At 39.8% G+C, this 12975-nt stretch overlaps 1 protein-coding gene across 2 annotated transcripts in view; it reads left to right on the forward strand.

Moving 5' to 3' along the window:
* LOC117404601 (FMR1 autosomal homolog 1) overlaps positions 1–12975 on the forward strand; it is a 34918-nt gene that overhangs the window by 8119 nt on the left and 13824 nt on the right. For both annotated transcript variants that reach the window (XM_059014723.1, XM_059014724.1), the window contains exons 2-7: positions 3022–3074; positions 7826–7919; positions 8696–8767; positions 9219–9367; positions 10297–10390; positions 11099–11215. In XM_059014723.1, coding sequence (XP_058870706.1) covers positions 3022–3074; positions 7826–7919; positions 8696–8767; positions 9219–9367; positions 10297–10390; positions 11099–11215 — 579 coding nt within the window. The remainder of the gene's footprint in view (positions 1–3021; positions 3075–7825; positions 7920–8695; positions 8768–9218; positions 9368–10296; positions 10391–11098; positions 11216–12975) is intronic.

Consider the following 12975-nt stretch of genomic DNA (forward strand, 5'->3'; position numbering starts at 1 on the left):
GAGGCAGACTGCGTTTCGAACCAGGAGTCCAGCAGTATTTCTGAATGCTTTGCACCCTTTTCAAAATGTTTGATCGCTGTTAGTTTAATTGTTTAACCGGAGGGTCCGGTAGTTAGATATATTTATAGAATAAGGGAGAGTGTATGAAGTCACGTCACAAAGACACCAGGAACGGCAACTCGGAGCAAACAATTTATTAATATAGTTAATTAAAACAGAGCAGTTAGCAATCTTAAACCTTACCAATAGACCAATTAAACTAGATTAATTATTCTCTGCGAAATAGGAAACGCAAGGGGCCAGACACACCCACTGCAAATCCCGTGGAGTCTGAAAATAACTCATTAGTGAACACAAATCACACTACAATCAAATAGTAATAAAATACAATACATTAACTACAGCAAGGTAGCGCAAAGAACTATAAACAGATAAATCAAATCATTAATAGTAACCCAAAATAGACAATAACCATATAACACAGCAAAATCAAATACACAAAATAGGAGGCTGTGTGGTCCAATGGTTAAAGAAAAGGGCTTGTAACCAGGAGGTCCCCGGTTCAAATCCCACCTCAGCCACTGACTCACTGTGTGACCCTGAGCAAGTCACTTCACCTCCTTGTGCTCCGTCTTTCGGGTGAGATGTAATTGTAAGTGACTCTGCAGCTGATGCATAGTTCACACACCCTAGTCTCTATAAGTCGCCTTGGATAAAGGCGTCTGCTAAATAAACAAATAATAATAATCTCTGAGTGAGATTTTATCCCCTCTTTTACTCGTGTTCTTAAATTTAGCAATTTACTGGACCCCCCCCCCCCCCCCGTGTCTCTTTGGATCACACAGTTCAGCTAGTGTCACACTTAACTCATTATTGTGGAGGGGCATGCATTGTGTCCGGCAGATCTGAACGCATGGTGTCTGTGTTAGTGAGGGACTCGAGTGCAGTACTGCCTTTCCTAGTCACCAGACTAGTGTACAGTATTCTAGGTGGGTTGTTTATATATATATATATATATATATATATATTTTGTTTTACCGTGAAATGTTTTAGTTTGAGGTGTGTCCATACCGTTGGTTAACTACAATGATGCATGTTGTGGTTTTGCATCACAATACAACCGATACGTGCCTGTATTACAATATGTCATGTAAAGAAAGTATCAAGATTCATCCATATACAGTGACCCCTAGGTTTTGTGTCTACTCTTTTACTCCTCAAAGGTCCTCAATTCTTCCTGTGCTATTTCATCTTGACCGGTGCCTGTTTAATGAGCTGACCCTGGTCTGGAGTAAATCGTGGGCTTCAGCAGCTGACTCACCTGCTTGCACAGTGAAGCAGGGCGGTCTTGATTGAGTTGCGAGCAGCTGCAGGGAAGCAGGAACACCACGTCACCTTCATGCAGACACCAGTGCAGGGAGCATGGCCCTCCAGAATCAGTGCAGCCTGTTACCTGTGTTTATTATAAGTCATGTATGAGAAGGAAGAGATTCCAGTATAGCTGTCATCCCATGCTTGGAGCATACACCACAATTAAAAAAAAAAAAAAAAAAAAAAAAATTATAAATACTAATCCACTGAGTTACTGTAATACCCCATGTGCAGCTGTCTCATTATAACAGGATTAATTTCGCACAGTTTGAGCAGACAGAACCCACACTGCACAAGATGATGTACCAACTTCTGGTATTTTGCGTTTTGTAGCTCCATAGTTCGAAAACATTTAAGTGGGTACAAACGCAGAGCAAAACAATTTTTATTTTTATTTTTTTTTTTTCAACATTTGGCCTTCGTATGTGTTCTAGGTAAATGTATGCCTATGAATTTATTATTATTATTTATTTCATAGCAGACACCCTTATCCAGGGCGACTTAGTCGTAAACAAATACATTTCAAAATTTATGTAAGTAAAATATCAAGACACATATTCAGTGTCTTCCAAATACAGTAACGCTTTTTGCTTGCATCTCTTCCTTTCAGATATCATCAAATTATTTCGGTGCACATTTATCTTTTGTATTGATTGTACTATGCACTTTTTTATAGGGCTGAAACAGCTAGTTGATTGGAGGGGTAGTCCAGTTTGCAAAATCAGTAGTTGACTAGTCGACTGTTTTTGTATACCCTTCTAAAGCCATGCCACAGAGCTGTGTTGCAGTGATCTCCTGCGTCGCTGCCCCTTTCCCACTGCTGTCCTGTTACAATTTAGCACAGTGTAGTGCGATTTTTAAACTTGGAGAAGTCACTGTTGGTAAACATTCTTTTTAATCCTCCTGTAATTAAACAGATTCTGAGATGACAGTCCTCTTAAACAGTGTGTCGTCTCTGAGCTGCACTGTCCCTTTCCATGCTCGCTGTTACTTTGACCCAAGACAAAAGCTTAGCTGGTAATAGAAATGTGATTTGTCCTTGTATTTGTTAATTGAGATAAAAATTGGACAGCTAAGCAATGGAGTCTTCTTGCACGATGTATTGGGTATTCTCCTTGGGGAACCCAAGCCTGCACAGTGTGCACATGTTTGACCGTCACGTGGTCAGGAAGCATAACCTCATCATAAAGGAAATAATGTTCAGTGTTATGTTTGAAAAAAATCTAGGTTTTAGTGGGTGAATTAAAATAAACCCAAATCTACTTTTAATTGCTAATGCAGAGAGCACAAAACCAGCATCTGAAGTTATTTCACATATCAAAGTATTTTAACTTCCCTGGCTGTGACAGTTGTACAGTGTCTGTCCAGCTGTCCCAGTTGACACCCTCCCCCCCCACCGTCTCCTACTTTCTATCCCAAATGCAGTGGGATATAAATAGAAGCTTTCCCTTGTTCTCGGAGCTTGTGAAACCGGAGCCCTTGACAGGTCGGAGTCCTGGCAGTGCCTGAGTGACAGCTGTGTGTCGCTCTCAGGACCATCACGTGTGTCGTGACTAGTGTATCGTAACATTAGTGTACCTTTCCTTACAATGTGCTGCCTATATCTATGTATGTTTCTGACAAGCATTGTTTGTCTTTTTTGTTTTCTAGGGATTTATTAAAGACATCAATGAAGATTCAGTCACAATTGTTTTTGAGAACAAGTAAGTCCCTTTCTTTACCTTTGATACAGCATACAGTGAAACCCTGCTATTGTGACTAGTCTAGGAACTAACCAAATGTGACCTTACGACTGGACCCAGATCATAGCTTCCTTTACTCTTATCTAGCATTCTCCCAGTTGAAGATCGATTGAAATTTTATATTCTTCAATTTGGAATATGCAGATATTCCTGAAGAAGTAAATGTTGCTGCTACTTCCTGGTATGAAATGACTTCCTGTGCAACAGGAAGTGATATATAGATAATAAAAGGGGGGCTGTGTCCAGAGATGGCCGCCATATTGATTTTGGTTTCCGAATGATAAGACCTAATGTTTTGTGATGTTGGTTCATGTTTGATCGTTGGTATGAGAATTGGTAGTCTTGTCCTGTAAAACACTACCCTGTTTTAACCACTGCCCATGTAAAAAAAATAATAGTTTATGATTTTTAATAGATATTTCAAAATGAACTGAAATGATTAAAGGGAGATTACAGTATACTGCTGCAAGCTAACGCTACAGCTGCAAGCTCTCCAAACCATCTCTGTAAACCTTTAAGCAAGACTTATCCAGTTTGACTTGAGCACCTTTTAGCCACTTCCCCCAAAGGTGCAGGTCAGGGAGCTTTTATCAGCTGATCAAGCATGGCCAAGCAGCTGTAAGACTTAAAACAAACAGTGTCTGGCATTAGTTTTGATGTGGTGTGGTTTGTTTGTTTTCCTGGTGTCCAGCACTTAAAATCCCCCAGACCCCACCAGAACAGGCACACACCAGAAAGAGGGGGAAGTGCCAGAGGTTTAGTGCTGGCCACCTGCCATTCACAGTGTTTGAGTATTCAGTGTGCACGGTTTAGAGGCACGGTCCATCAGTCGATTTAATACATTGAACTACTTACAAACGGTAAGATTCTGGGGATAGAGTTAAGAGACTAACCGCCGTATTTTGTAAATGTTTACTCTTGTCTTTAACTCCCTTTTTTTTTTTTTTTTTTTTTTAAGAGGTTAAACACCTGTCTAAGTTTACAACACTAGAACCAAACAACCACGTTATAAATGTCCAGGTGTTTTGGTTTTGCAACATTAACGTGATTTAATAGAAGTTACAGAATGGAGGAAATGCTTTGAAAATATTGCTCTAAAGTGCAAGTAGTTCTGAAGTTTATTCCAGGTGTAAGACAGACAGACAGACAGACGGGTGAACAGACAGACAGGCACTCCCCCCTATATCCCCAGAATCTCTCAAACATAAACTAAATATTGTTCATTCCAGATTTAATGGCAATTGGATATGTGGTTTTCCGAATCTATGGAAACATGCAAGTGTGAAGTATGACGCACCTCCGTTATATCCAAAGCATTTCAACCCAAGCAGTTGTGTTCTAGTGTTTCACAATCAACCTCTTCGTTCCTGGTGACTAATGAAACAGAAGTAGGTCATGCCCAACACACAAGACGGAGATGCTATGTCTAAAGCTATGGCTGCAGATACTGGAGTCAAGGGTGTTTATCTGAGGAGTTGTTCTATGGTTAATGAAGGATCCGTCCAATTCCTTGCTATTTCATGCCTTTCACCTCTGGAGGAGAGTTCGGGTTGAAATGAGATTGGTCAGTGGTCTTAACCATGTCCTCAGACAGTGGACATCTCAAAGCAAGCCACGCACAATCACTCAAGTCAAGACTGAGTTAGGGTACAAACAGTACTTGATAAGCGTCATTTTATCTATGACTTTTTATCTATGTTGCATTCATTGTGCTGAAATTGATAATTAGTGCTGTGATTAACATGGCTTTTCAGGTTCGATTTATTCTTTCAAAATTACAATTTTAAATTGTCTGTAAAACAAATGTATACTGTATTACAGTGAATAACATCTCACGCTAGTAAAAACCTGGTGGCTCTCCAGCAGTCATTAAAGAAAGGAGAGTTAAACTCTTTCTTGTGCAGAAGTTCATAAACTGTGTTCTGAACGAAAACAAACATTTCAACGACTGTTTGTTCAACTATTCGAATGTTTATCCCACCATAAAAAAAAAAAATGCAACCTCCTTCTTCTCTCCTCCATCCCCCAGTTAAAAATGTATTCTCCTTATCTGCTTGGCTCAGACTTTCCGAGAGTGCGTCCCTAAAAATAACCCAGAGAGGGGGAAGGGGGTTCTCTTGAATTCCTTGGAAACCTCTGTCTCTCTGCCAGCCCTACTTCACATTACAGAGCACTCCAGCAACATTGTGTACAAACCCCTCAATACTGACCATCAATAATGCAATACCAGTTCTCTTTTATAGGGATTGTACTGCAGCTCAGTAACAGCGCTGGATAGTGTTCAGATATTCCTTCCTTTTGAATTAGCTGAAAAAGTAGAATTCATAACATGTTGCAGTAAAACAAACTGTTCCGTGCAGCAGAATGTGTTGTTTATTTCAGACCTAATAAGTCAGTTCCCTTTTGTGTCTCTTTGATAGTCACGTCTAAATTCTGTTGTATGAACATGGTCATTTTCTGGCCCAGTAAAACTTTGTTCTCCACTTCTATTCATTGTATCGGTCTCAATGTGCAGTTTTTCTTTTTTCTTTTAGTTTTTTTTATAATATTTTAAAACAGATCTGGTACTACAGTAGGTTAAAATCTATGTTTGCAAGCCATGCTTTCAGTTAATGCTGCACTTCCTTGGTCACCTGGAGGCAGGGTTGCCAACTGGCTCCAGAATTTACAGACACTTTAAGCCAGGTCAGGTTTTTTAACTCTCCTCTCCAACCGCAAATTAATTTATTTTATTGAACTTATAACATGAGTGTAAATTGTGTGATCTGTCGCTAAAGGAATGTAATTGTTTTGCTAACTTACTAAAAGCACACAGCTGTTTGGGGGTGAGAATTACTTCCTGTGAGGATCGTTTCCATCAATCAGATCTATACAGCTTGCTGATTTGCTGTATCTGTCTGATTGGGGCGGGACTGTGCGAAGCAGAAATAAGTCTTACATTAATAGAAACTTAACCCTTAACTTGACAGAATTGCACTGTTTTGATATGTGTATTGTTGACCATATAACATTTCAAGTAATAGGATTTTAATACATGTTATGATGCTCTCCGGATAGAATTGCCACCACAATTAAACAATTGAACACGTTTATTGAAGCTGCTCATGCAATTTACACTAACGTTACATGTTCAATAAAATCAATTAATTTGTGGTTAGAGGCAAGTTAAAAAACCAACTAGCTGCTTACTGTAAACGTTTGAGAAAACGTTATTGTTAACTTAAAGGACATTTCTTATTAATAAGGCCCTGTGTAAATTGCGATTTCATAGGCTGCGCGGAAATCCTGAAATTAGCCCAATACTGCGATTTTTACAATATTCTTAAGAAATAAAAATTTCATAATTTTGTATTTCATACAAAATAAATCACATTAACGAAACTGTACAGCTCTGCTGCGTGCTTGTGTGTACTGTTCGCCATGCACATAGTGCTGTGCAGTGATTGTCATGTGACTATATGCAATCTAGGTGGGAAATTAAAATACGTACATTAAATTTTCTCCTGACAGAGGTGTTTGTTTGCTCAAATAACCCTCTGGAAAAATTGGACAACCAAGAGTTACATAGATTCTTCAGGCTGAGTATAGCACATGGTGGAGTGATTCAGCCCAGCTGAGACATGAATACTTGCCTAAAGTTGCCAAGTATCACAAGCAGGAGATTATGGAATTGGTGAAACAGTCTAGTTGCTTGTCAGTGGTCACACTGACGAGTTGACTGATGCCCAAGATCAGTATGGTTTACACGTTGTATTTGTTTTGCAAGACCTAAATGGTGAACATGCATCTGACTTACTAGAACTGTAAGCTGTCCTTGCAGATACACTTTACCTACAGGCTGTTAATTACAACACCGTTTCACAAGCTATTGTAAAGTGCTTGAATAACTTTTACGTTGATTTTGATGATGTCAGTGCATTTATCTCTATTTGATGTTTAAAAAAAGAATAATAATCTGTACACATCATTTATATAATAGTTCTGTGCACATTCCGCAAAATACGATACTTTACCCGTGACACTGCCGTGAATTAAAGAAAATTTACGCGATTTTCGCAGGGCCGTGCTTACTAAGTCTATCAGAATCTGAGGGCATATAGACATCTATGTCCTTCCTTCTGCAAGTTCCTCCTACATTTTTGTATATCTCTACTGAAGAGCTTAATTGTGATGACATGTAATTAGAATTAGCTTAACACAAGATAATGAGAGTTTCAGGATCTGAGGATGTATGGAGGCATGTGTCAAACCTAATGTTTTTTTTTTTATGTGTGCACACAGCGGTGGTAGAAAGAGTATTAATGTGAGTCAGATAGTTCAGGTAAGAATAGTTCGACTAGTTGTCGCTTTAAAAAAAAAAAAAAACCAAAAAAATGCTATATGATAATGTCTCTTACCTGTTTGTGCACTATTTAAAAACTGCTTGGAATTTAAGAAATATTTATCAATGTTCTAAAACGTAGTTTATTTGTTAATGGATTGTAGCTGCAACTGCACTGCACACTCCAATTACTCAATCACATTACGTGCGATTACTCGACTACCAGTCTCTCTGAGGTCGACACGCTTTTCTCTTCCCCTGTTCGGTGCTACCCCTAGTATACAGTGGATGTAGGTCGTGGTGATCTACTTTTCCTGATTTTATAATAATTTTATATTTACAGTGAGTGGTGTTATTACTTCTTGAGATTAACCCTTTGTGTGTTTGACAGCTGGCAGCCCGAGAGACAGCTTCCCTTCAGTGATGTGCGACTACCGCCCCCTGCTGACTATAACAAAGATATCATCGAGGGAGAGGAGGTGGAGGTAGGTTACCTTTACCATGAGTGGCTGACATTCATTTCAGTAATGCACCGCGAAAACAAACCTCTCACCATAAGAGTAGAGATTTACCCAGTAAGATTTTGAAAAAGCTTCCCATGTCTCCATTATTAAAGGCAATGCTGCTTGGCGTGCAGGGTGCTGCACACAAGCGAGATTCCAATCCTGTTCATGCTAAGTTGCCAGTCTTGGCTGGGGACCCAAAGGGGGGAGTTGGCTATTGGTTTAGGGAGTGATACTGGCTGGGGTTAGTTCACCTGATCTTTGTGCTACAGAGACCCCCTACTGGTCAGGCGCCCCATAAGTCCAGACAGAGACTTCCCAGGCTGGGCCTCCAGGGTTCAATAGCTTGTTAACATCCATTGGATTTGGTAAAAAGATTGGTTTGACAGTGTGAACAGAGGTTGCCCGTTGATCTCCATCTATACGGCAGCTTTAGATTCCCCATCAAAGAAACAATAATAATAATTTATTTCTTAGCAGACCACAAGACCACATGTTGACTCTGTTTAAAATGTAACAATTGGTTGGCATTGCATGCTAAAGTAAATCTTGCCTTGCTGTGCTAGTTTAACTGGTGTAAGAAAACGTACCCCACAATTCGGCACAATTTGATTGAGGTTCCCTGCCTGCCTGTCTGTTTGTCTGCAGCCAGTGCCATCGTCCTTACATGGGCTCCATCATTTCAGTTTGTTACTTTTAAAAGATTTTGTTGCAGTTCTAGTTTACTTGTTTCTGATTCCTTGTCCTCTCTTTTTCAGGTGTACTCCAGAGCCAATGAGCACGAGCCCTGTGGCTGGTGGCTGGCCCGGGTTCGAATGATGAAGGGAGAGGTAAGTTAGAACTGTTTGAGCCCCTATAAACCCCTCCATTAGATTTTTTGTGAGGAACTGTGCAAGTCCTATGTAGCACATCATGCTAAGGCTCAGAGGAAGTAAAAATAATAACTGAATCTTTATTAATTGTTTACTGTTTTAAACTCTTCCAGCCCTAGATGTCCTGCAATTAAGGGGTTTATATCTAGGGAATTAGTCCAATTGTGATGAAACTTAAGAACATTCTTTAGCACAAGTTATTAATTTCCTACTGAAACTTTGGTACCTTGATAGTATCAGAACTTGGGGGAATATGAAGGCATCTGTTTATTAGTTACAATTTTAGTTGTGCCTGTAGTGATGGTAATGTCTAAAGGCACTGATGGCTCTAGCTTTGTATTTTCCAGTCATGGCGGCTGGATGTTTGTTCTTGTTTCAGACCCCCTCTCTCCTTCTCTTGTTCCTCCAGTTTTATGTAATCGAATACGCCGCCTGTGACGCCACCTACAATGAGATTGTGACTCTGGAGCGAATCCGACCGCTCAACCCCAACAGCTCTGCGAGCTCCGGCAGCTTCCACAAAGTGACCATCCCGGTGCCAGAGGACCTGCGGGAGACGTGAGTCTGTCCGAGCATCACAAACCAGCCAGCCCCGCCGCTGCTGTCTGGGTGCTTGTCTGCGTCGGCAAATCAATTTCCTAATCGAGTATCGGACATTTAACGATCAACAACGATTGATACATTAAACACTTTTATTATTCAAAATCAGAAAGAAAAAAGGTGTAAACTCATCAGATGCATTCAAAGAGAACTGAAAACACCATCCGTATCTAATTCAGTGATGTGTGTTTCGACCAGATGTCTCTTTCAAGTTCTTCAAGACAAAATTGGAGAAGACTTCTAGTTAAAACGTTTGTCTTTGATTTGTCAATGATTGGTGCTTCTAAAGCTGAAAACATGCATGTGCATATTATACGTAGTATTTTACATATGCATTGAGAGAATGTTTTTATAAAGACTTTTCATAAAATAAAACTGGAAACATGCATGTGAACATATAATATATATACGCTGGGTGTGAGGCTCCAGGTATGCTGTCGGGACGATTTAATTGAACAGTAAATGTTTAATTGAGGCTTGTGATATAAAGTCCATAAAGATCAATAATTGATTAATTGTCTCTAGCATTATGCACAGGGAGTGTGTTTTAAAGGCCCATTCACACTTCAGGTTATTTGAAAGCAATGTGACGAATCCAAACTACCTTGTTCCTCTTACAGGGATCTGGAATCGTATATTAACTGCTGCTGAAGAAAAAGTGAAACTAACATTCGGAAAGTGTGTAATAACTCTACATTTAAAACAGAACACACAAAACACAGTGTAGTAAAATAAACTTCATGGAACAACACATTAACTTAGTAGCTGGTCTCTCAATTTAGTTTCAGGGAATGGCTAAACAGTTGGCACTAAACTGAAGTGTGCGCACATCCAAGCTTGTAACCCCAGGTGTCTGAACCCTCACCCTGTGTCTTCTCTCTTTACAGCTGTGCAAACGACTCCATACACAAAGACTTCAGGAAAGCTATTGGAGCAAACTGTATCTTCTACAGCGCCCCCAGCCATGAGCTCATTGTCCTGGTGAGTGTGGACCTCCACATTGAAAAGCACTGGCTCCCCACCTCGTACAGCAGCAACTTAAAATCTGCCCTACGGCATAACGGTGTCTATATTCAAGAGAAGGGGGGCTCATTTCATGAAATGTGTTGGTTTGGTGTCCACAAAGAGAAATCTCTGCCTGGCTTTCCTATGCAGTTTTTGTCATTTCATTTTAGGTGTGTTAGTTTCCATTCAATTTCCTAAATGTTAGTATTAAACTGGAACATGTTGGGGAATGTTCCTAATCAATCCTAAAAAGCCATCGTAAGAAGCCCTCTAAAGTTTTCTGAATTACTGCAGCATTTCTGTATAAGGCTGTATGTGTACATTAATAGTATATGAAAAAAAACAGTCAAGTAATGTTGACTATGAAATCAATTGGCCAACACTATACACTTACAGCTATAAACACTAAGGCTATCACATTTGGTCTGCATGTTTTTGGTTAATGCGAAATTGTTAGGCAAATGTTTAACAACTCTTGATTTACACACAAAACCTCTAAAATGTGCACATACTGTCTCTGAGTTTGAGTTGTCAGGGAAATGCGGCTGCTATATTTTTTTGTAATGCTGTTCAGAAGGGGAGGGGGGATTATGACAGTGGCTTTATTTTTGTTTTAGGGTTAGTTTTAGTGCCTCTGCATTTCTGACTGGTAAGATCTCTCTGTTCTAATCATTCCCCCCCCAGTCCACGAATGAGTCTACAGTGAAGCGAGCGTCCCTCCTGAGTGACATGCATTTCCGAAGCATTCGAACCAAACTCATGCTCATGTCCCGAAATGAAGAGGCAACCAAACATTTAGAGGTAAAAATCACTAAAACACTCCTCAGCACAGAGAGAACATGGAATTTCCTTTAGAACCCCTTTTGAATTATTAGAAACATGAGATGCTTTTTAATTAGAAATATCCTGGCATGAAGATGGCTGAATCTCTTGGCATAGCTGGCTGTCTTGTGATAGGTTTGCATTGCTGTCTGTGTTTCACTGCTCTCCTCTATCTCGGGCAGGATTGTTATTATTATATTGCAGCTGAGCCAATAACTGAACCTTGTATCAGACTCCTTTGTTTAGTTCATATGCTTTATTAGTTGAACATTTTTTGTTTTTTTTTAATACGTGCTGTTAATTTTAATATAAATAAGTAAAAATGTCGCTGTGAGGTGTACTGCTGTTCGTCTGTTTGGAGATTCCTTCCTCTGTCCTTACACTCCTACGTCACTCTTACACTTATGAACATATGAACATAAAAACATTTTCAAATTCGGCCAGACCTTTCGGCTCATCTGTGCTCATCCGGTTCCTAGTAGCTGTTTGATCTCAGAACTTTGTCAAGCTGGTTCTTAAAGGATCCAAGAGATTCTGGCTCATAAACATGATTAGGTAGACCATTCCATACCCTACCATTCTGTGGCTATAGCTGAAGTAGCTGTATTTCAAGGGCAGTTTTTCCTCTATTTGTAGTTGATTTTATGTAAACCACATGTAATGGATAAAAGGGTTCCAGATAGCTGAGGTGTGCATGTGGAAGAGCTGTTTAACTCCTACCCCATATTATTGTTGTTTATTATTATTATTATTATTATTATTATTATTATTTAGTCATTTAGCAGATGCTTTTATCCAAAGCGACTTGCAGAGACTAGGGTGTGAACCATGCATCAACTGCTGCTGCAGAGTCACTTACAGAACAGAACAGGACAGAACACATGGAGGTTCAGTGACTTGCTCAGGGTCACACACAGTGAGTCAGTGGCTGAGCTGGGACTGAACTGGGAACCTCCTGGTTACAAGCCCCTTTACTCTAACCACTGGACCACCAAACCCTCGCATGGTGCTGAGAACATGCCTGCTAGCAAAAAATGCCCATTTTGATGAGCTTGGAGCTCGTTTCAAGGGCTTTTCCAACAACAGATAACTACTATTATTATTATTATTATTATTATTATTATTATTTATTTCTTAGCAGACGCCCTTATCCAGGGCGACTTACAATTGTTACAAGATATCACATTATTTTTACAAGCAAGTACAGCAGCAGTGTTACCCACCAGGGATTGAACCCACGACCCTCCGGTCAAGAGTCCAGAGCCCTAACCACTACTCCACACTGCTGCCCTGATAACTGATGTAAGGATGTAACAAGACACTGTCACAGAACCATTCATATCACTATATGCAGACTGTGAGAAGATCTGGATCACGATACATCTGATGGGCTGCTTGTATGATACCTGATAAGATCAAATGATGATTTAATGATTAAGAGATACACATGTGAGTTAGGGAGACTATGTACTATAAAACCCATGTGTTCTTCATTCAAGAACCACTTTGTGAACTGTAATGAGCTGTGCTGCGGTTTTATATCACGATACAAATGAAACATACCTCTATTATGATACGATATATCCTGTAAAGGAAGCATCATGGTTTATCAATCCATAGCAAATCCGTTCTATGCCTAAACGGCACTAGCCTGGGTGTTTGTCAGTGACCCCTGTGCTTTCGGTGGCTGTGTGTCGGTGGTCTGTCTTGTTTGTTCTAATACTGATGGCTCTAGTTTT

Source organism: Acipenser ruthenus, chromosome 48, assembly GCF_902713425.1.
Source record: "Acipenser ruthenus chromosome 48, fAciRut3.2 maternal haplotype, whole genome shotgun sequence".
NCBI classification, from domain to species: Eukaryota; Metazoa; Chordata; class Actinopteri; order Acipenseriformes; family Acipenseridae; genus Acipenser; species Acipenser ruthenus.